We start from the raw sequence: 23,553 nt of genomic DNA, 5'->3' as shown, positions 1-23,553 counted from the left end.
AGCCACGGGGATCTCCCTTGGGATCCGTAACTAGCTGGTTCCTCAGCATGTGGACATGGGAGCCTCTGACTCCAACCAACTGTGAGCTGACAGACCAGAACCCCTCCTGAGATCTGTGGCTTTTCCTATCTGAATGGAGATTAGAGTCTTATCTGGCTTACTCACAATCCTTTCAATTTCCTTTTGAAAATTAAAAGAGAAATACTCTGTATATTTCTGGATCAAAATGCTCACCCCTCCACACCCCATGCCTAGCATCTAAAATATATTTTTATGCCTCACCAGTTCACCAGTTTCTGTTTAGCTCACTGACTGACTGCTTCAAAGCACATTCCAACCTCAGGGCTGTTTGTGTGCTCAACCGCACATTCTGACACCATGGAGCCTCTACCATGAGGCTGAACGCTCAGCGTGAGACACAGGCCCACACTGGGATGGTTTAGGTAAGGTTTGGAATGCCCCCCAAGGGTTCATTTGGCAGTGCAGAGGCAGTGAGACCTGCAGATGTGGGGTCTAGGGCAAGGTGACTTGGTCAAGGATGTTGATGTAGATACTGTGGGAATCTTGTTGGTTCCCTCAAAGATGAATTGCTATAAAATCAAAAGAGCAAGCCTGGCCCTCTGGCTGCTGGCTTCTTGTCTTGCCATATGCTCAGGGACTCTTGTGTGTGTGCTCACCATAGTGCCATCTACCATACGTTGACATAACCAAGGAGGCCCTAGCAAGAGGCTGAAGCAATGGGAACACAAGGTCTTAATATTTCCAATTTCCTAAACGGTGAACTAAATGAATCTATTTTAAAATAAAGTACTCAACCCCAGGGACTGCAGAGATAGTTCAGTCGGTAAAGGCTTGTTCTGAAAACATGAAGCCCGAGTTCAGTCCCCAGCACCCACACAAACACCAGGGCATGGCAGTATGCACCTGTAATCGCAGTACCGCAGAGGTAGAAACAGAACCTTCGCTGGGGCTTGCTGGCCAGCCGGTCTAACTGCATCAGTGGGCTCCAGGATCAGTGAGAGACCCTGCCTCAAAAACTAAGGTGGAGAGTGATAAAGACACCTCATGTATGGCCCCAGGCACATACAAAATAAAGCACACAGTCTGTGACCCAGGAGCAGGGCCTGCCCTGCTGTTGCTTCACATGGATTCTTGAACCCGAGAGCTCAGACTGCCTCTGCATGCAGTGTTCTTACATGACGAGGAGGTGCCACGCTCAGCATCACCAAGTTTGCCCCCTTTGCAGATGTCCGGCTGAGTGGCTGGTAGGGCCTGCAGGCAGCTATTTCTGGCTTGTTGGGCATTCTGGAGAGAAACGAGATGGTCTCCCAGTCTGCAGAAAAACATGGGAAAAGCCACTAAATACAGATAGCAGGCAGGTATTTCAGGCAGGTTTTCTCACTGACCCTGGAGAGCACCAATTCAGCTAGACTATTTGGCTTCGTAGCATCACAAAGAGACACAGGAGGTGGCTGTAACTGAGGCTATATTGGGAAATGGATATTTTAAAACATATTTTTGTTTTTAGTTTTGCCCTTTTAAGTTAAATAATGATATTTATCCACTGTGTGCATGTGCCTGTGTGCTCGCACCATGGCACATATGTGGAAGCCTGAAGACAGCTTAAAGCAGTTGGTTCTCTTCCCATCTTGTGAGAACGTGGTGACTGAACTTAGGTCATCAGGCTTGGCGATGAGTGGGCACCTTTACCTGCTGGGCCATCTTATCTGCCAGCATTTTTAAAAGACAGCATCTCAAGTAGCCCAGGCTGGCCTCGAACTCATCATGTAGCCGAGAATTACCTTGAACTTCTGACCTTCCTATTTCCTTCTCCCAAGTGCTGGGATGACAAGTAGAGCCACCACCTGGATAAAACACTTTTTTTTTTTTTTTTTTTTTTTTTTTTTTTTTGTGACAGGGTTTCCCTGTGTAGCCCTGGATGTCCTAGAACTCGTTCTGTAGACCAGGCTGGTCTTGAACTCAGATTTGCCTGCCTTTGCCTCCCGAGTGCTGGGATTAAAGGCATGTGCCACCAATGCCCGGCTACGTTTCAGTGTTCTTAAACATGCAAATATGTGGCTGGGAACATGGCTCAGTTGGTAGACAGCCTGCCTGGCATACAGGAGGCCCTCAGCACTGCATTAACCAGGCATGTTGGTACGTGCCTCTAAACTGGCACTTGGGAGGTGGAGGCAAGAGAATGGACACGTGAAAGTCATCCTCAGGAAATACAATTCCAGGCCAGCCTGGGCTACCTGAGACCCTGTCTCACTGTGGTACACATCTTAGGGAGGCAGAGGCAGGTGGATCTCTGCAAATTCAAGGCCAGGCATAGTAAGTTCCAGGCCAGCCAAGGCTGCATAGTGAGAGCCTGTCTAAAAAAACATGGCAGAAATGTACTTAAAAGAACCTGGGACCAGTCTGGCTCTTCACAGGTGGCCAGTCACACCCCTTTACAGTTTGCTTTTCTACTCAACACTTGTCACATTGTGAGGATCACCCCATGTCATCAACTATTCTTTTTTTTTTTAAATACTTTTTTTTTTAAAGATTTTATTTACTTATTATGTATACAGTCTTCTGCCTGCATGCAGATCTCATTCAAGGCGGTTGTGAGCCACCATGTAGTTGTGGGAATTGAACTCAGGACCTCTGGAAGAAACAGTCAGTGCTCTTAACTGCTGAGCCATCTCTCCAGCCCCCGTCACCAACTATTCTTAATGCTGCTACATAGTTCCAATACTGTTCCTGACCATAACTTGGGTAGCCAGGCTTCCATGCTGGGCATGTAGATATTTCTTCATAATCAACACAGTAACAAGTACCCTGTGCAGATCTGTGAATTACAGGGTAGAGCAACTGACCCAGAAAGCACTGACCTCTTGAATCTGTGGAGCACATATTAACTAAGTGTCCCCAGGAATGCTAAGGTTCTTGATTTACAAGCAATGTAGGGTTCCCAAGGGGTTTGTGGTTGTGAATGGAGAATCAAATTCCTTGCGTGTAAATTCAAGAAGCAGGGGTAGGAATTCTGATCACCATCACTCCCGGTTGTCAGGTGCTGCGGGTTCTCTGAACACTGTCACATTCTTATCATGTCACACTGAGCAGACCTCTCCATGTCTTTTCTCCTACATGATTTGCTCTGAGTCCTGAGGGCAGGAATCTCACTTATTTTTGGGTCCCTGGGACTCACACCCCCTCAGTCATAGAAATGAAATCAATGTTGAACTTGGAGGTGGTGACACACACCTGTAATTCCAGCACTGAGGGGCTGAGGCAAGAGGATAGGTGAGTTTGAGCCCAGCCTGGGCTATAAAATGAGACCCTGTCTCAAAAAAAGAAAAGTTTGCTAAATCTACCTGGTAGAGGGACTTGGGAGCAGCCACTGCTTCATGGAGGGTGGGACTACTGATTCAGGAATGTTCTCACAGCTGGGCAGGTCCACCCTGGCCAAATACCTCCCAGACATGATCTCCAGTAGGGGAGCCAGCTGAGCCTCAACTCTGGAAAAGCATACTCTAGGGTCTCTTCACAGGACAGGTCACCTGGCCCAAGAATGAACGGTGCTCCTTGGTCAGGTGTTAAGTTCGTTAGATTCACGGTCACCTCTGATTGAAATGCCCTTATGTTTCTTATGTCATGGTTGCCTTGCTGTGAAGCCAGGGTTTTAATCATTTTCTGAAAGTTGAAGAGATTGCTGTCTTCTTTCCCATGCCCAGCGGGAATTTCATCAGTTCCTCTTGCTGTTTCTATCCCAAATGGACCATTTAAACTACGATGACTAGAACTCATCTGTCACGGTTCTAGATCAACACACACAACCCCTCGGATGCAAGTGACTCACTGGAGGGCAAGAAAGGCATGCTGATGCAGTTCACACCACTGTTAACTTACGGGTGTGGTTAAGTGGTTGTTCTTTAAAAATATGCTTCTGGCTAGTCACCACAGTGTTTGCACATATTTACGGTACAGTGTGACATTTCAATCTACGGACATAGGGTACTGATTATATCATGGAAACTGCACAGCTGTCTGTATGAGGGTGTTCTTATTCTTAGGAGGTAAACACTGAGGGTCTGTAACTCCCTTTTAAACAGTTCAGTAAGAAACTAAACTAAAAACAAATGAACAAAGCCGGATGTTGGTGGCGCACGCCTTTCATCCTAGCACTCGGAAGGCAGAGGCAGGTGGATCTCTGTGAGTTCGAGACCAGCCTGGTCTACAAGAGCTAGTTCCAGGATAGGCTCCAAAGCCACAGAGAAACCCTGTCTCGAAAAAAACAAAACAAAACAAAACAAAAACAAATGAACAAACAAAAAGCTGTATATGCCAGGAATGGTGGTATGGGACTATAAGGCTGTCGTTCAGTCACATAGCAAGTTCGAGATCAGTCTGGACCACAAGATACAAAACAGGGAAGATCAGGCTTAGTGGTGTACACCTTAGATCCTAGCCCTAGAGTTAGGAGCTAGCCTACTTTACATAGTGAGTTCGAGGTCAGCCAGTGATTCATAGTGATACCTTGACTCAACAAACAAACCGAAGAACAAGGGTCTGGAAGGCTGAGGGCAGTGGCAGAAGCCTTTAATCCTAACACCCTGTGAGTCTGAGGCCAGCCTGGGCTATATGGTAAGTTCCAGGACAGTCTGATCTACAAAGTGAGACCCTGTCTTAAAGAACAAAACAAAACAGAAACAAACAAAGGTGTGGAGAGATGGCTCAGCGTTAGCACCCATGTCAGGTGGTCACAATCCCGCATGACTCCAGCACAGGGAACCTGGCGCCCTCCTCTAGTCTCCAAGAGCATCCCCCACCTACACACAATAAGTAAATCTCTTAAAAGCAAGACAAGTGTGCTTGTAATGCTGTGTTATACATATAGAAAGCAAGTGAGTGAGAGAAGAGGCAACATGAACGCTAGGGTCTCTTTAGTGAGATGCTCTCTCAGTTTGGCTGCATGGTCAAAGTGCCGGTTATGTGAGAGAGAAAAGGACACATACTGATTTCTGTAGCAATATTTAAAAACAAAAACCTAGAAACAGAAGCACAAGGTATTTAATCAAACAGACCTCAGAGCACCTGTCCATGGTGTGGGCTGGGAAGTGTCATACATCAGATTCCAGATGTGTGCCAAAGCTTGGCAACAAGTGGTCTGGACACGGGTGTCCCAGTAGCTGTGGCGTGGAGCTTACATGACAGGTATTTACACATGACAGGCTGTTCAGTGCCTCCTGGTTTATTGTAAAGTTACCACACAGGAAAACTGGAAATAATCGAACTGTCCAGCAATAGGGACTAAGGAAAATACGGTGTGGCCATTAGGATAAGGCCACAACTACCGAGTGGGTGACTAGAGGCTGTCAGCCAGCTCTCTGTGACACATGCACACCTGTTTATAGTCTTCCAAGTTTAGGAAAAGACGGGGCATGTAAATCCCAGAAGGAACTCTTGACTGGCAGCTCAGCCTCAAGCCTTTCAGAAGCACAGGTGACCTGACTGAAGTTTTATTTTTCTGTCAAGAGGTGGAAACCAGGCTACAGAAAAATGAACAGTGCCTGGCAGCTAAAAACAGACATGACTGCTCTTTTTCCTGTGCTGGGGATAGAACTCAGGGCTTCGTGCACACCCTAGGCCACATAGCTGCTCTGAGAGCCTTGTCTAAAATAGAGCTGTGACACTTGAATACTAGCATCAGGCCTGGTGTTATGGGGAGAGGCCACAGGAATGAACAACAGGGCAGGAGTTCAAACTGGCTGAACCCCCACTGCTCAGTAACTTTCTTCTGAAATGACCCTGGGCAACACTGGTCTTTGGATTCTAGCAAGTCACACACTTCTCCTTCTGGAAGAAACCTAAGTGTGTATGGGGAGATGGGACCTCACATCTTTTCCTCCCCACATGCTCAAGAGATAAACGATAAGGAGAAGCGCTTTCCAGTATGAACGCTTTATTGTGCACTTTAACAATATTCCACAGCAGTTAATCCAAGCAGAGCTTACAAAAATAGACTCCCGATTCTGTATCCCGAACTTACACTGGGCACCCTGTCCTGTGGCCACCAGGGGTGACGGGCCGACGCAGGGGCTCATCCCCACTCCACTGCACACTGGCCGGCCCTTTCCGCCGTGCCTTCCCAGTGTTGGTCATGATCTGATGGAAGTAAGAAACAGGTTTGAGACAGTGTGTTCCTAAGAGCTACCCAGAAGCTGAGTGGACTAAAAGGAGTAGGTTTCCAGGGACAAGATGCAGCCAGGGCTGCTACATAGAAAAACTGTCTCAAAAACAAACAACAACAACTCCCCAAATAAACAAATAAAAAAGAAAACACAGAATCAATCAATCAATCTATCTATCTATCTATCTATCTATCTATCTATCTATCTATCCATCCATCCATCCATCCATCCATCCATCCATCCATCATCTCTGTACACATAAAAAATGACCTGGAAGCAGTGGACACTGTTCGCTGACTACTATTTACTCCCTCATCAACACAACACTTACTTTGTTGACACAGCAGTGTGTCTAGTTAACAAGAATTCATCTTCTCAAACTCTCTTGTAGCTTAGGGTCACATGACCATATTTTCAGGCATAAGAAATGGAGGACACCAGAGTGAATTTTAGGGAAAGCACTGTTGACAGGTGTAGCTGGCTTGTGTGGCTGGCCCCTTCCTGACTTTACAGATGATGGCAGGAGCTGTCAGTCATCTCATGACCAAGAGACCACTAGCATATAATAGACAGCACTGAGACAGAGGTACAGAGCCAATGAGATCTAAGCTTCAAGGCTCTAGGAGGGTCCTAGTGTTGTGTTCATAACGGTCTTTTGACAGCAATCGGTTAATGCTGCCATCTGTCCTTTTGACTCCCCTTCTCTTCCCCTTATGCCACTTGATGCTGGAATGATCAAAGAAAAGTTTCAGTTTGCTGAAGACACACTGAGCTGAGCTGAGGTTGCATTTAATTTGAGTTTAGTAGGAAAACTTTGATTCATAGTCACATAAGTTTAAATACTTGCTCTCCTAGTGTAGGGATTTACTATGTTATCAGAGTATTTTCAAATTTCAGTGTACAAAGAAACATGGAAAGCCTGTCTCACAGGTGGAGGGTGGTAGACAATCATTCCAAAACAGTCCACTTTGGCATACAGGTTATTTTGAGTTAAAGACACTTGAAACAGAGCAGATGCAAGAATGGCCTCTAACTTCCCTGCTTTTCTTCATAGAAACGAGAAAAACCCTTCACGTGAGAACTGACTTTCCTGTATCACCAGTAGAGACGTTCCTGGTTGGGAAGTCATGGGCTAAGAGAATTCTGTCTAAACACACCTTGTAAAAATATTTCTTGTCATTTTTTATCTCTCAGTAGAAAACATTACAAATTTATCCTAATGAAGATTTTTAAAAAAATCACACTTTGTAAATGTAAAATAACAACTCTGCTGCAAAGAAAACTTATTCTGTGCTAAATATGAATGACCATGGTTCAGGAGCATGGCTCCAAGTCATCCTGAGGAGTTCCATGAGCTTTTACACTCACAGAGAATAAAGCCATGAATCAATATGTTTACAGAGAGGGGGGAGAGGGGGAGAGGGAAAGAGAGAGAGACAGAGACAGACAGACAGACAGACAGACAGACAGACACACACACACACACACACACACAGAGAGAGAGAGAGAGAGAGAGAGAGAGAGAGAGAGAGAGAGAGAGAGAGATGAGCTAATCTGAACCTGTCAACAGGTGGGGAGGGCTAACAGGGTCATGGCAGGGAGGACTTTTCTATTGGCTTCAGACTCTGTCTTTATTGAGGATGAGGTCTTTCCTATGGGAATCAGATGCCATCCTCAGTGCATTCTCGGCTTTAGGGTCCCTCCTCCCTGGAGGCCAGAGATCTGTGCTTAGCCACACACTTCCAAGTTTCACTGAGTAGTCAAGAGGACGTTAGCTGAGACATGGATATTGGTGGCCAGTGGCTGTTAAAAGGAAGTAAAGGTCACTAGAGGGGGACTTTGAGGTTTCAAAAGCCCACCCATGCCTACTTTCCTTCTCTCTCTGCCTCCTGTATTTGGGTCAGGATGTAAGCTCTAAGCAACTGCTCCAGCACCGTGTCTGCCTGCCTGCCTGTCACCATGCTCCCTGCCACAGTAATATGGACTAAACCTTGGAAACTGAAAGCAACCCCCCAGTTAGATGCTTTCTGTTATAAGTATCTTTGGCCATGGTGTCTCTTTACAGCGATAGCATAGTAACTAAGATACAAGGTATGTTTTTACAGAATACTCTTGCTTAACTAGAATTATGGGCAAGCACCATGATGGATGTGACCACTGCTATTCTCTTGTATGCTTGGAAGAGTAACTGTCTCTCCTCTGCAGCATTTGGCATGGCCTGGCTCTCTGGTGCAGAGGTGCTGTGTGCTCTGATACATAGATCTTTGTGGGGGGAGGGGCAGCATAGCAGGTACCCAGGGACAACTCCCTTCCAGGCCTGTGCATCTTGGCAAGCTGTCCTGGTTGTACCTTGCCTCTTTTCCTGCCTCAAGTCCTCATGCTGATTTTTAAATCAATAGTAGATCCGGACATGCTAGGGACTACAGGCAGGTCTCAGGTAAGCTCTTCTGTCCTCCACAGCTCTTATCTGAACCTCTTGTTAGGAGCAATTAGTTCTATCTGTTCATTGTTGTCTTTGGTGGACTCCATGAAGGCAGTTGCTGCGCCTTGAACTTCATCACCATTCTGCTAGAACAGGGAAATGGTCTTCAAGATGAAGTCTGTGAATCTAGGAAACATTTCTGAGGAAATGTTTCAAAATCGAACATCTTCAGACTCAGCCTGAGACCTTTGTTGGGTCCCGCTGAAAGCCCCAAGGCATGACTTCCAGGCACATACACAGCAGAGAAATGCCTGTGACCTGTGGCCAGTGTTTTGGCTGGAATGTGATGTCCTCACAGGCTCTTGGTCCCCAGCACAGGTCTGGAAGGATAGCTTGGTTCTGTTTCTAGTCCAGCCCTCTGCTTCCTGATGGCAACAGCATGACCAAGCCATACAAGTTCCTACTGCCATGGACCAAGTCTTGGCAGCTAACACACTTTCCCCTTCAAGCCAAGATGGACCATACGCCTTGAACTATGAGCCAAAACAAACTTTCACTCCCTTTTAGGTGCTCTGTCATAGTAAAAGTCACTAGTATAGTTTCCCTCATTTGGCTCATGCAGTTATGAGATGTGACATTAAGTCTTTTTGTGCACTAGGAGCACTAATGCAAGACAAGACCCTGGCCTAGAATGCACAGGCTGCAGACTGGCAATTCCAGGTCACCACTCTGGGTGAAAAGAAACAGCTTAGGGTGATTTTATGAATGATGGAAGCACTAGGAATGCACACATGGCCTCAGTGACTATGGCTTTGCCCCCAACTGAGTTGTATACACAATTTAAATTAACATGTTTCTATGATGAGCTCCTGACCTGGACTGGGGTTAGAGGTCTCCAAAAATACACGCATGCTCTGACCCTGGTACCTGTGGATAAGATTTTATTTGAAAAAAAAAAAAACAAAACTTTGTGGGGCTGGAGAGATGGTTCAGTGGTTAAGAGCACTCTTCCAGAGGTCCTGAGTTCAATTCCCAGCAACCACATGGTGGCTCACAACCATCTATGATGAGATCTGGATACATAATAAATAAATATTTTTAAAAAATCTTTGCAGATACAATTAAGGATCTTTGAAATCAAGAAGGCCACTGAAGATGGAGGCAAAGACCAGAGTGATGTGACCACAAGCCAAGGATCACCTGGGCCACTGTAAGATGGAAGAATCAAGGAAGGCTTCTCTCCTTCAGAGCTTCAGGGGCAGCCCAGCCCTGCCAATACCAGGAGTTTGGACCTCTGCTCTCCAAAACCATGACAGAATACGTTTCTGTCTCAAGCCAACCAGTGTGTGGTCCTTTGTTCCTGCAGCCATGGGAAATGGATGCCCTTGGTCTTCACCTCTACATAAGCAATTCTTTCTGTCCTCATTCTGACTGCCCACTGCTCCACAGTGGTAACGGACACCAACGAGATAAGCAAGAGTGTGTGGAACTTTTCTGTGGGATCCAAACCATTCCTTCTATAGACAAAGGGATACACATGCATTGAGGAGGTTCTGAGTGTGGATTATGGTGAAACGATGCCATTTCCAAGTGCCCATCATCTGTGGTTACTAATTGAAATCTGTCTTTTGCACCCCACCAGAATGTTCAACCAAAGTGGCAGTCCCAGTATGCTTTGCCTCAGGTTTTGTTGTTAAAAACTGTCATTATATCTACATAACACCTCACTCATGGCAGTATACTATGTAGAGGAGCCAAAAAAATTAACTGAGAATTTGTGTTTAGGCTTATGTCTGACAAAATCACAATCAATCCCTTTGCTGGCATTTGGGCACTGTGGAGTCGGAGGTACAGTCCTAGGTGTTCTGCCAAGTCCTGCAGAGGACCCCGCCCACTGGCCTCTTCTGCTCACCCGATTTCCCTGCTCTGAAGAAGCGTATTTTATCACGTGGTCAAGTCTCTCAGAGAAGCCAGCGTGCTCCCCAAGAGAAACAAAAGTCTAGTGATAGTTCAGGACTGTCACCAGCAACCTGGAGCCCCTGGCTGGTTCCCCTCCTGATCTCTGCCAGCATCACTGCATTGACCTAACAGGAATGGAGCTTCCATAGTCAGGCTGGGCTCTTCTGGTCCATGATAGACTCTGAGGACAACGGTGGTACTCTCCAGCAGACCTTTCCTAACTGGGTGGCAGCAGCTGGCCTTCTTCCAGTTTTCTCCAATCACTTACTTCTTTCTCGTCCTTCATTCTTGCCCCCAACTCCATTTTTCACAAAGTAGCCAGAGTGTGAATCTAAGTTGATATGTTTTAATTTACTTATTTATACTTTGGTAAAATATTTTTGAGATAGCATCTCATATAGCCTAAGCAGGCCTCAGATTCACACGTAACTGAGGATGACTTTGAACTGCAGGTCTTCTTCACCTCCACTTCCTCTGTGCTGGGATTACAAGGTTGCGGTGCTCAGGATGGGACGCAAGGCTTCATGCATGCTGCACAGGCCCTCTATCAAATGAGCGCATCCTCAACCGAGTCCTTCCCCTACGCTCACTCCTGTGGTTTCCTAGTGCCTATGCAGCCTACAATCCACATCCCTGCTGTGACCCGCAGAGTTTCATGAGGTGGCCCCTGGCTGCCCTCGACCTCAGGTTCTACCACACATGGAAATGAGAAGACTCAGCTGGGGCTGACCACTACCATGGGTGACGCTGTAGACACTGTGAGGACTCCTGGCAGGCCCTGTTGTTCCTATTTCTCCCCAACTCCACTTCCAGACACCAGGAGGTCTATCTCTGACAGGTTCTCCAAGGCACTTCAGGGCCACTGAGAGCAACCGGCTAACACAGGCCTTTTCATAACCCAGGCCCTACTGAACCCTGTGTTTCGGAAGGCATTAAATCATGCCTGTCCTTCTGCCTGTCCTGCTCCAGGACACTTCCAGCATGTGCACTTACTCCCAAGTACTCTGTGGTTAGAAGCTTCTCGCCTGAGAGCTCTCCAAGCTGGGGCTGAATCAGTTCCTCCTTGTCCAGGTCAGCTTCCATGATGTCATGATCCTCCTGTTTCAAAGGAGACAGGGGTGAGAGTTCTGGACAAATATCCAGCCACGGTCCCCCAAAAGTGTGCAGGCAGCTGCTGGGAAATGAGGTCTCAGAAGCTATCTGTCTCCTGCTCACAACCTCTCCATAAAGATTAGAGGGGAAAGCCGGGCGTTGGTTGCACACGCCTTTAATCCCAGCACTTGGGAGGCAGAGGCAGGTAGATCTTTGTGAGTTCGAGACCAGCCTGGTCTAAAAGAGCTAGTTCCAGGACAGCCTCCAAAGCCACAGAGAAACCCTGCCTCAAAAAAAAAAAAAAAAAAAAAAAGACTAGGGGGCAGAGCTGACAACCCCTGAGGAAGCTAGGCACTCAGGAGGTACTTTCATGGCTACAGACATGAAGACATGCAGACATGAAGAGGTCTAAAAGGCCCCTTTGCAGCTCTCACAGCAGAGATAGCTTTGTCTCTGAGAGGTCAAGGGATCAAGTGAAAAACCAAGCAGCTGGATCACAGAAACTGGAAGACACTTCCACATACACAGGACTTGTGAGGCTGTGAGGTGGCAGATGACAAGCTTGTTCTCTGGTGTTCACAGGTCATAAGAAAGCTCAGCACTTTGGTCTCAGTCACTGAACTAGTGGGTCCAGAGAGATGGCTCAATGGTTGAGTGCTTGTTGTATAACTATGAGGAGCTGTGTTCAGATCTCAGCACCTAAAAAACAAGCTGGCTACAGTCCTGCACATGCCTATAACCCAGTGCTGTAGGAGGGAAGAGAGCAGAGACACGAGGATCATTAGGGCTTGCCTGCTACTAGCTTATGCAGAAAAAAGGAGAGCTTCAGGTTTGGGGAGAGACTCCGCCTGAAAGGAATGGCAGAGTGATAAAGGACACCCACTGCCCTCTTCTGTCATACATACTCACAGCACACATGTGTGCTCCAACACACACACACACACACACACACACACACACACAGACACACACACATACACACTCACACACACACACAGACACACACTCACAGACACACACACACACACACACACAGAGAGACACACACACACACACACTCACACACACACACACTCACACACACACACACACACACACACACACACACACACACACACACACACAGTGAAATGACAAAGGGCACATTACTGTTTGGAAAATGTTGCAGTAAAATGCACACACACCACTGAGGCTGAGGTCTACTACACCTTCAAGAATGAACCCTGCCAAGTGCAAGAGCTATCACTGGAGTGCAGGAAGGTGAAAGGCCAATAGGACTGGGCAAACAAAGGCACCTAAGAACTGCAAGTGGCTGATTCAGGCTTGGTTTCAGGGAAGGGATTCCTAACCCAAGGGAGTAGTCAGTGTGGCAGCCAGTTGACAATGAGAATTTCAGTGATTCAAGAGACAACAGAACAACTCAGCAAAAGAGAAGGTGGTTTTGTTTCTGGGAAGAGGTGGTGGACATACTTCCCCTTCTCCTGCTACCAAGTGCAACTAAAATCCTAGATGCTATGTAGAAAACAAGACCCCGAGAGATGGAGAAAAAGAGCTGGAGTAACAGGACACCCCCACCCACCCAACTGTCAGACTTGGTGTCCAAGAAGCCAGCAACCAGAATGTCAATGGGGAAGACAAGTTTCTCTGACGCCTGTTCCCTCTAGCCAAGGGACAAGAAAGGGGGACACTAAGAGGTCAGACATGTTTTAGAAAACAACTACCTTAGAAAAAACACTGTGACCAGTGTCCAACCATGCCAGCAAGGGCCTCTGACTCCTAGGCTTCTGCCCTCCAAGACTGATGAAAAGTCTCCATCTCTCACCAGACAAAGCCAAGCAGAGGGGCATTTCATCTGTGCTGGTCAGTGCAGAGTCCCCCACTGCCCAGCGAGTAGACACCACACAGAAGAAAGGCTGCTAGTCCCATGTGTCAGTAAACTGGTGTCTCTCTGATGGCATAATATTGAGTAATAATGAGGCCATCCTATTCTTTCTTGTCAGGGTTATTAGTGGAAGCCTAGGAGGGAATCAGAACCATCTACCTACAGCTGCAGAAATAACAGGAGCCATCCATCTGGAACCCAGTGAGATCAAAAGGTTGGACACCTTGCTGCAAGGTTCCAGGCTTGGTGTTGAAACTGTCCTCAAGGGGTATTGAGGTGACTTGCTTCAGTGTCCGATCCCTGTCAACCAACCAGGGTGAGGGCAGAGGGTCAGGGCCTTGTGACAAGGCTCCCTCAGAGGTACATAAGCCCCCACAGAGTCTTTTCTGTGTTAGCCATTCCCACCCTGGGCCATTGATCATGGAACCTTCCATTCTGGCAATGCTTGTGTGATAGGAGAAAGGGGATAGTGTGGCTCGCCCTAGGCAGATTGAGTTTCTGGAAAGTTCTATTAAGTTGCCAATGTGAGCCTTGACTTCTTAGTCAAGTTTGTTTGGTTGTTTGTGTCTTATGATGACTTTTATGCCCAGCTTGAAGGTAGGTGGTTCCTTCATTAGTTCAAGGCCAGCCTGGCCACATAGTGAGTTCTAGGCCATTCAGGGCTATGTAGTGAGTCCCTGTCTCATATAAGAAACTAACAGACAAAAAATTTCAGCTAAGATTTAATTTTTAGTTGGGTGTGAGGCACATATCTTTGAGTCCCAGCAAATGAAAGGGCAGATGATGCACAACAGGCTAAGACAATTTTGAAAAAGGAGGATTTGGGGGAGGGGGAGAGATTCTGATGCCAGAGTTACTGGCCAGCCAGAGTAATCCAGATTGTATGTTGCTGGCAGAGGAACAGACAGATTTACTAAAAACAGAAGAGGACTAAGAAACAGACCCATGTAAATGTTCCCAACTGCTCCACCCCTTTTGAGTCTGGACTCTTTCCATGTTGTCCAGCATAGTCTTGAACTCTTGGACTCCAGTGCCCCTTCAAAATAGCCAAGACTGTAAGTCCACGTCATCTTACCTCGCTAGCTTCCAACTGGTATTTGACAAAAGAACACCGTAAGACATATGTTAAACACTAGCTATACTGCCTAGGGACAGAGAGAGAAAATGTTTATGTATTCTGTACAAATACAAATTTCCCTATGGGTATTTTTGATCTGTGATTGGCCAAATCCTCAGGTACAGAATTTAGACACCAAAGGCTGACTGAAGACATCACTGTGCTGTGTATGAACAGGGGAAGTGTGTGGCAGCCTTTTTTATTTCCTGCCAAGAGTTCCTTCCATGTCAGATGGTCCTCTGTATGTTAAATCACAAAGAGCAACGTGAAGCAGCCTAGACCTGCGGTGACTGCAGACAGAGGGAGCAGGCTGGCTCTGAGAATGAGCAAGGCATGGTGGTGACCAAGTGTGGCACAGTCTGGGAGGGGAGCCCCAAGCCACCTGCTACTTCTATCCCTGGTGACAATGCTCCCAAAGATAGGCTAACCAATCTGCCATTGATTCCTTGGACACCCAACAGCCCAATGGCTGGATATGGCTCCCTTAAACTTTCCACCAGGAAAAGGAAGCACTGTTCTGAAAATATGGGTAGCCCATGCTTATTTGATGCCCTTTTTTGGTTGTTGTTGTTGTTATGGTTGGAATACAAAATGTCCCCACAGGCTCATGTATTGAAGGCTTGAACCTTGTCCTGGAGATGTTATTTGGAGAGGTTCTGGGAACTTTAGAAAGCAGGGCCTAGGTGGAGGGAGGTCATCACTGGGGTGTATTTTGGGGGGTGATGCCTTGTTGTTTTCTGGAAGCCACAAGGGAAACAGCCTCTGCCATATACTCTCTCTGTGATGATACTCTATGACACCTCAGGCCCAAAGCAATGGCAATTCTGAAACCATGAGCCAAAGCAAATCTCCCCATCCCTCAAATGATCTCTGTTACTGACTAACCCAGTGGATTCCCTGTCTTTGGTGGATCAGATTATGGGTAAATCAGCTCTGACTCGGATAAAGGGTCATATGTGGGCTTAGGGCTGGGTTTAGAGCCAGACCCTGCAATGAGGCCGCCTGACCTGAACTGTCTGCCGCTACTAGAGGTTATCAGCTAGGGATGAGCTGACTTAAGAGCAGGGGATTCTCCTTTCCCAGGTGGCCTCTACAGGGAGGCCAGAAGCAGCGCTGTGACGGGTTCCAGAGCTAGCCATGAAGAGCACTGCTTTCGTCATGTGTGGGCTGCTGAGGTGACACCATCCCATCAGCTTCCATCTGAAAGCACTGAGTGGTTGCTCACTTATTCAAGAAAAGCCGAGGAGGTCACCTCAGAGGTCCTTAGCACTTTATTCCTTACCTCTCATGTGACTCAGTGGGGAGTCCTCTGACCTACCTGTTTGGTTGGGAAACTCAGGCCTGGAGAGTAACAGTGATAGTCTAGCCTTGAGTCTGGCCTTCCGCTCGGGCAGGTCCTTTCTGTCTAGGCTTTTCTAATTCAGCCTATAACGCCCTGTAGAAAAAGCCCGTTTCTGAGGATGTACAGTGGGGACTACCTGGGTCTCTTAAGGACCTAGGGTCCCTGCTGTCTGGCTGTGACTGCTCCACAGGGCCCAGTGAGTGAAGGGAGAGATGGCCAAGACTATAGTCTGGAATACACAGCTGCATTCTTTTCTCTTTACTGTGTTTTTGTCTAGTAACAGGTCGAGAATCCATGTTTGTCCAACCTAGAAAGCAGGCTCTCGTCACCGCTGTGAACTTAGTCCAGGCCCAGATCCAGTTTTCACAGTGAGGGCAGCTACAAGCAGCAGAGGACCCGTCATCCTGAAATTTCACTCCGAGTTCCCCAAAGGTAATGCTATCCACAAACCCCTAGGCCGGGGTCACCTCTGGGAGGGGTAAGATTTATGGTGCTTGGCTTGAAGTTGAGTTTACAGAAATAGTAACACCTTAGGGATCAAATAGCATGTGTACATTATGTGATTATTTCAGGAAAGTGACTGCTCCTTGGGAACCAAGGCAGCGGCTCTGTGGTCTGGTGAGTGGCAGGCATGTGGGCCAGGTAGTATTTCACCTCCTCTCTAGGGAACGAGCCTTGGAGGCCTCAGCTGGAAATGGGCATGTGAATCACAGTCACCAATCCATGAGGTATTGGTGACACACCACTTCCCTGCCAAGAGGGAAAATGAAACACCAAGAAACAACAAAAGTCCACATTCCATCTCAAAGACAAAGAAACTCGATGGCTGACCTCAGCCAATACCTGCAGAAGTATTGCTTTCCCCTGGACAACAAGAACATATGTAAGACCCATTCACTTGCAAATCAACCTATACATACCCAAACTTGCCAACAGAACTCCTTAACTGCAACGATTGCAAAGCAAGCTAGTAAGAGTCACTTAAATATTCAGTTAATTTGTTTTTTAAAATTAACAAGTTAAAAACTTTTTTAAAAATTGAAAGTACTTTAAAAACGTTAATTATGTGTGTGTACATGTGTGCTCGTGCATTCATGCACACTCTGTGCACGTGAGCGGGGCGCCTCCTTGAGCTGGAATTACATGTGGTCGTGAATTTGCTACCCAGTGAGAGAGGTGGGCACTCCACTTGGGTCCTCTGTAAGAGCAATATGCATTCTTACTGAGCCATCTCTCCAGCTCTCCTCCCTGCTCATGTAGCCGAGGCTGGCCTGATCCTTCTGCTTCCCAGGTGCAGGGATTCTAGGTATGTACGGCCATACCTGGTGGATTCAGTGCTGGGGTTTGAACCCATGGCTTTGTGCACACTACATAAACATTCTACCACCGAGCTAAATCCCCAGCCCTAAAAATACTGTATAATTAGATCCTTTGCTAACTGAAAGCTCTCTCCAACCTTCCCAAACAGGGCAGGTCTGCATTTGGTGGCCAATGTGCACATCACATCAAGGTGAGGGACCTTCAGTTGCAGCCCAATGATGTTAGCATGAGATGAGAGAAAGAACGGGGGCTTATGGTTGAAATAAATACAATGTGGAAAAGCTGCTTCCCCCGCCTCAGTTTCTCTACTGCAACATGCAAGCAAACACTACCTGTCATCTGGGGAACACAATGACCATGCACAATGTTCTTGGTTTATAGCTCTGTACTGAGTTTCTAATTCAGGAAGATTCAATTCTCAGTTTTCCCATATGGTAAATGGGATTACCTGGCTGCCTCCTTTAAAATCACGGCTCATCAACTGAGAATATTTCTTAAGTCCTTTGCTTTCTAAAATGCTGTGGAACTGTGCAGCTACAGAGCAGTCACTGTTGTGACTTCTGAGAATCACACACCAGTGAAAAGGAGGCCGTGCAGCAGAGCCAGCTGTGCCTGCCAGAAAGAGCAGACTGTCAAAGCCAGAGCTGAGGCTACAGGTTGGGAAAGGCTTTTTTTTTTTTTTTCCCCTTCAATCAGGGTTTCTCTCTGTAGTCCTGGCTGTTCTGGAACTCTCTGTGTAGACCAGAGTGGCCTCAAACTCAAGAGATCTGCCTGCCTTTGCCTTTTGGGTGCTGGGATTAAAGGTGTGTGCCACCACCAGCTGGGAAGAGATTTTTCCACCTATACACCCAATAGATGGCTAATATCCAAAATTTATAAAGAACTCAAAAACAAAACAAAACAAAACTGGATATCAAGAAAACCAACAACCCAATTAAAGTGGGACGCAGATCTAAACAGGAAGTCTCCAAAGCTGAAAAGCTATCAGGGAAATGCAAATCAAAACTACTCAGATTTCACCTTACACTTGTCAGAACAGTCAAGGTCAATAAAACAAATGACACCTGTTGCTGGTGAGGATGTGAAGTAAGGGGAACACTCACCCATTGCTAGCAGGAGTGCAATATGGGAATTGATCTACCTCAAGACCCAGCTACACCACTCTTGGGCATGTACCCAAAGAATGATTCATCCTACCACAAAGACACCTCCTCAGCTATGCTCACTGCTGCTCTACTCATGACAGTCAGAAACTGGAAACAATCTAGATGCCTAACAATGAATGGATAAGAAAAGAAAATGTGGTTCATTTACACAATGGAACATTACTCAGCCACTGAAAAATGAAATTTGAAGGTAAATGAATAGAACTAGAAAAAAAAAATCATCCTGAGTGAGGTAACTCAGACCCAGAAGGACAAATTGTGGGAGCTCGTTGGAGCTAGAGTGCCAACAGGATCTACCTGTTAGTTATGGCGATGTCATGTCAGACACAAAGATGGGCAATGGAGGAAACTGAAGATAGCAGGAGATCATTTTGCTTTGGATCTGCAACATTCCAACTCTCCACAACCACAAAGTTCTAATCAGTTAATCAGCCCTGTAAAATCTTTAATATAGGTATGGCTGCTTCCTTGGCAGGAACTTGGGTTCATAGCCAGGCGAATCCATGAGCTGGTTGCCTGGTGAGCGTCTCTGAGTGACTCATGAATGCCCACAAAAAAGAGTGTTTAAAAATCCATGTTGGGAAGGAAGGTAACGGTGAACAAGGAAATGCTTGGAGAATAAATGCCTCCTTAGGGTGGGTCTTAAATACCATTGTTGGAGGAATTTTACTAAAATTACTGCCTTTATGTTCTGGGGCAGAGTGTACCAGGTACTAGAGTGCAGTGATTACAATTACTCCAAGAATTAAGAATGCCTTAGGAAGAAGAAAGAAAAAAGCCCTCGAGCTGAGATGAATTGATGCTCTAAGACGAGGCGTCCCCACAGCCGTCCATGATCTTATGCCACTACAAGATTCTTAACTGGAGGCTTTAGATACATAATACTCTAGACAAACCAGATTCTAAGCAGCTGGCCTGAAAACAGAACTAGGGTTGACCACTAAATGCATTTGAAAACTCAGATTCCTCCAAGATAGAACCCAGGCAGCAGAAAGGACTCAAGTGAGCGTCTCCAGTGTGAATTGAAGGAATTGGAGACTTTGACGAGAGCGAGCGAGCGTCTGAACCTGAGACCGCTCCCAGCAGGCTGAGCTGTAAGCCACCCTCTTTGTAAACACACAGGAAAACCCTCCACATGGGAGAGCTTGCAAGGGTGGACCAAGGTGACCAGGCTTGGTGGTGTGATCTGCAGGCTTCCCCAGTACAAGGGCCCTATCTCCATTTGTAGCAGCTTTCCTCCTGAGCCAGTGTGACAACAGGGCCAGTCCAATAACCAGCCACAAGTAGAAACTACGGAGACTAACACCCTGTTTCTGACATCAAGTCTACTGCTCAATTTGCTCAGTTACCCAAAACCCTGAATTCCAAGCAAAACAGGGTAAGAAATGATGCCATGGGAGAGTGGAGAGCCAGCAGTATATTTAATACACAGAATCAGAGGTGACTTGGAGGCTTGACAGAACCAGAAGTGACTAGAGCAGAAGCTTCAATGAGGTCAGAGGGCACAAGGAGCTTGTTTGCCTTGGAGGAGCTCTGTAGAAGCCACACCTGGGGTAGACAAGAGGCAAGAGGCAGCATGCTCTCAGCTCCTCACACCGGGAGACAATGACACTGGGGCACTGGGCAGGTGTTGAGCATTGTGGAAATCACTTCCTTGTTCATCGGAAAGTCGTAACAGTCTTACTGTAAGTACTCATGATACACATGCTGCTAGGCAATGGCTTTGGAGAATGGGCAGCATGACTCCCTAGTTGGCTATTAAATTCTCCCTTTGTGTCGGATCAGTCAAAGAGCTAGTGAGACGTACTTAGGCCAGCACCTGCTGTCTGGGACACTCCTCAGACATCCTGAGAAACTACGGGATGACTGCAGTGAACTGTCCAGCTCCTGAAAGCACAGCTTCAGGCAGAGCCGTTCCAGACAGCTTGCGTGAGAGAGGTGGTTCTCAACCTGCTCAATGCTGCGATCCTCACGGTTTGGTGACCCCAACCAAAACATTATTTTCATTGCTACTTTATAATCGTAATTTTGCTACTGTTACTAATCAAAATGTAAATATCTGATATGTGACCCCCATGAAGGGGCTATTTGACCTCTAAGGGGTCGAAACCCTCAGGTTGAGAACCATGGACCTAGACTTTCTGCTATCACAAGCCTCAGACTTTCAGACAACCCTGCAATTGTTTCCACCTAGGCCAGAGGGAAGCACTTGCTTTTGGGCGCCCCAGCACAAGGTCGGGTGCAAAGTCAATCTTCTTTTAAGTTCTAGTGGGTATTTCTGACAGTGACACAAAAGTAACAGAGCACTATTCCATGGTACTCTCACCAGCACTGGAAGGAAAGGGGCTTCACACACAGGAACCCTGATGCTGAGTGAGGTGAGCCCGCTTGTCAAGGCCTCACAGGTGACAAATGGTGGGCAGGACTCAGGCCTGAGATGAGATGTCTTTCTGGGTACTTACATTTGCTACCCACTGACCTGACATTCAGTGCATTAACCATGTACCTGTCCTTTTCTAGGGTCTCAGGAGGTACACAAGGGCTCCCATGCTTGGCCCACTGTCCCGGACTTCAGATGAGGACAAAGACAGAATGTTGATCAAATGACACAAGAAAAGAATTTGACCTAAGACTCCAGTAACCTGAAACCATAAGTTGACCTGCTAGGAACATGTCCATCAGAAATCCAAACAGAACCTGTAGCTTCAACCCCCACCCTAAGGACCCTCAGCCTTCTGGATTAGAGTTTGGCACAGCTCCAGAAGGAGGAGTGGACACCATAATGTATGAAAAGGAGGGGGGTGGAACCAGCACTTATGTATATTATGGGCTACAGATTAACTCATGACTTTCTATTCCCGTCTTACAACGTGAAAACAAACTTAATAATGTGTGTGAGAGTATAAGGTAGATGAGGGTCTTTTTTGACTACCAGGATGAGCAACTTGAGATTTTATTGGATGAGTTAGCACATAGCAATGTTTACAGGGGGATTGTATGAAAGGGTCCAGCCTCTTCAGAGAGCAATTTGGCAGGATCTAGTGAGGATGGAAATCATCATATCACTTGAGCAGGTAACTTGATGTCTAGAAAACCACACATATGTAGGCACGAACACACACGTGCGCACGTACACACGTACACACGTACACACACACACACACACACACACACACACATACTTGTGAAAAGGAAGCTCTTGGATATACTGAGCAAAACCCAGGAATAGAAAAGAAACTGACTGCCTGCTGTTGTTTTTGGAGCATGTGTGCGAGTGTCTGCATGGGTTCAGGTGTGCTTGTGTATAGGTATGCATGGAAGCTACAGGTAAACTTCAGGTGTGTTCCCTCAGGCACTGTCTGTCTTGGGTTTGGAGACAGGGCCACCTTCTCCCTGGCCTGCAGCTTGCCAAGTAGTCTAGACCAGCTGGGAAGTGAGCCCAGATTCTTGCTGTCATTACCCCCAGCTCCCAGTACAGGGTTTCAAGGATGACTTTGTGTCCAGTTTTTTTTTACATGGGTTCTTGGGATAGAACGCAGGTCTTCATGCTCACGCAACAAGCCCTTATTTGTATGCATGAGCTCCTCAAACCCCTATGTTCTGTTCTCCCAGCAGAGAACTGTATTTCAGGGACATGGATAGGCTACCAAAGCAAGTAGTATAAATAAAGGTTGAATACAAATACTGAGTGAAAACAGAAAACTGGCATAACTTATACCTGTTAAGCCATATACATAGTTAAATGAGGGCGGAGCTAGCTCCATGGCAGAATGCTTGCCCAAGCAAGTACAAGGCTCCAGGTTCTATCTCTAGCATTGCAAAATACCATAAAACAACAGTGCACACAGGAATATAAAGATATCGAGGTGGGCTAAAGAAATGGCTCAGTGATCATAAGCAGCTGCTGATCTTGCAGAAGACACAGTTTCAATTTCTAGTACCCACACAGTGGCTCATAGCAATCTGTAACTCCAGTCTCAGGGGGTTGGATGCCCTCTTCACCAGTCACAGTTACCACTCCATGTGGTACACAGACACAGACACAGGCACACACATATACCCATAATGAATGAATGAACGATTAAAAATATAATATATATAATATAAGGGCTGGTGAAATGGCTTAGTAGGCAAGGATGCTTGCTGCCAAGCCTACAGACCAGAGTTCAATCCCTGAGACCCACATGGCGGAATGAGAGAAGTGACTCCTGAAGGCTGTCCCCTGACCTCCACACGTGTGCTGTGGCATGTGCACAACAATTGACAAACTTATTGCCTGTATATATTGTGTATACCCACTGTACTTATTCTATGTAGTTTTTCTTATGTTAGCTATAGCCTTCTTTTTGTATTAAGCAAAAAAGGGGAATTGTGGCGATATATTATTTATGATTTATTAAAGCTTGCCTGAGGATTCAGAAAGCAAAGTCAGCCTCAAGCTGTAGAGATCAGGCAGTGGTGGCACACACCCTTAATCAGGAGTCTCAGGAGACAAGGCAGATGGATCTCTCTGAGTTCAAGGCCACCAGGGCTACACAAGATTGAATCAGTCTAAAAGAGTAACAGAGCTCACACCATTAATCCTAGCACTCAAGAGGTATAAAAGATAGGAGCAGGGTCTTCATTAATTAGTCTTCCGCCACATTGAGGAGAGCATAACAGTTTGAGTGCATCTGAGGAGCAGTGATGTTGGGAGCAGTTTGAGGATCACCCCTTTGGTCTGCCTTGAAGTAGAGGTAAGAGCTAGTGGCCGGCTGCTTTGCCATTCTGATCTTTAGCTTGAACCCCAATATCAGTCTCTGAGTCTTTTATTTATTGTGCTACACAGAACCTCCTCCCCACAATATATATGTAAATCTAGTACAAAATTCAAGAGAAAATCATGACAGTACAGAATCATCCAGAGTTTACATATTAGCTTTAAGGGAACAGCTAATCTGGTACGAGAGGAGCCAGCAGGGAAGCGGGAAAGGGCAGAATCACGATTGTCTATTGCACTTTCTGGAAAGTTTAGACTGTTCCTTCAGGGGCTGGAGAGATGGCTCAGCATTTAACAGTGTGTCCTGCTCTTCCA

The 23,553-nt window shown here is 46.6% G+C and overlaps 1 protein-coding gene across 6 annotated transcripts in view; it reads right to left on the bottom strand.

The window, feature by feature from the left end:
* The window catches only part of Armc9 (armadillo repeat containing 9), a 119,666-nt gene that overhangs the window by 17,034 nt on the left and 79,079 nt on the right, over positions 1-23,553 (bottom strand). For all 6 annotated transcript variants that reach the window (XM_035441092.1, XM_035441096.1, XM_027397446.2 and 3 more), the window contains exons 20-22: positions 11,554-11,658; positions 6,038-6,153; positions 1,197-1,333 (exon numbers count right to left, since the gene is read on the bottom strand). In XM_035441092.1, the coding sequence (XP_035296983.1) occupies positions 1,197-1,333; positions 6,038-6,153; positions 11,554-11,658 (358 nt within the window). The remainder of the gene's footprint in view (positions 1-1,196; positions 1,334-6,037; positions 6,154-11,553; positions 11,659-23,553) is intronic.

Source organism: Cricetulus griseus, chromosome 2 (assembly GCF_003668045.3).
Source record: "Cricetulus griseus strain 17A/GY chromosome 2, alternate assembly CriGri-PICRH-1.0, whole genome shotgun sequence".
NCBI lineage: Eukaryota > Metazoa > Chordata > Mammalia > Rodentia > Cricetidae > Cricetulus > Cricetulus griseus.
The sequence above is the reverse complement of the archived record's forward strand: the minus strand, read 5'-3'. Positions and strand labels throughout refer to the sequence as shown.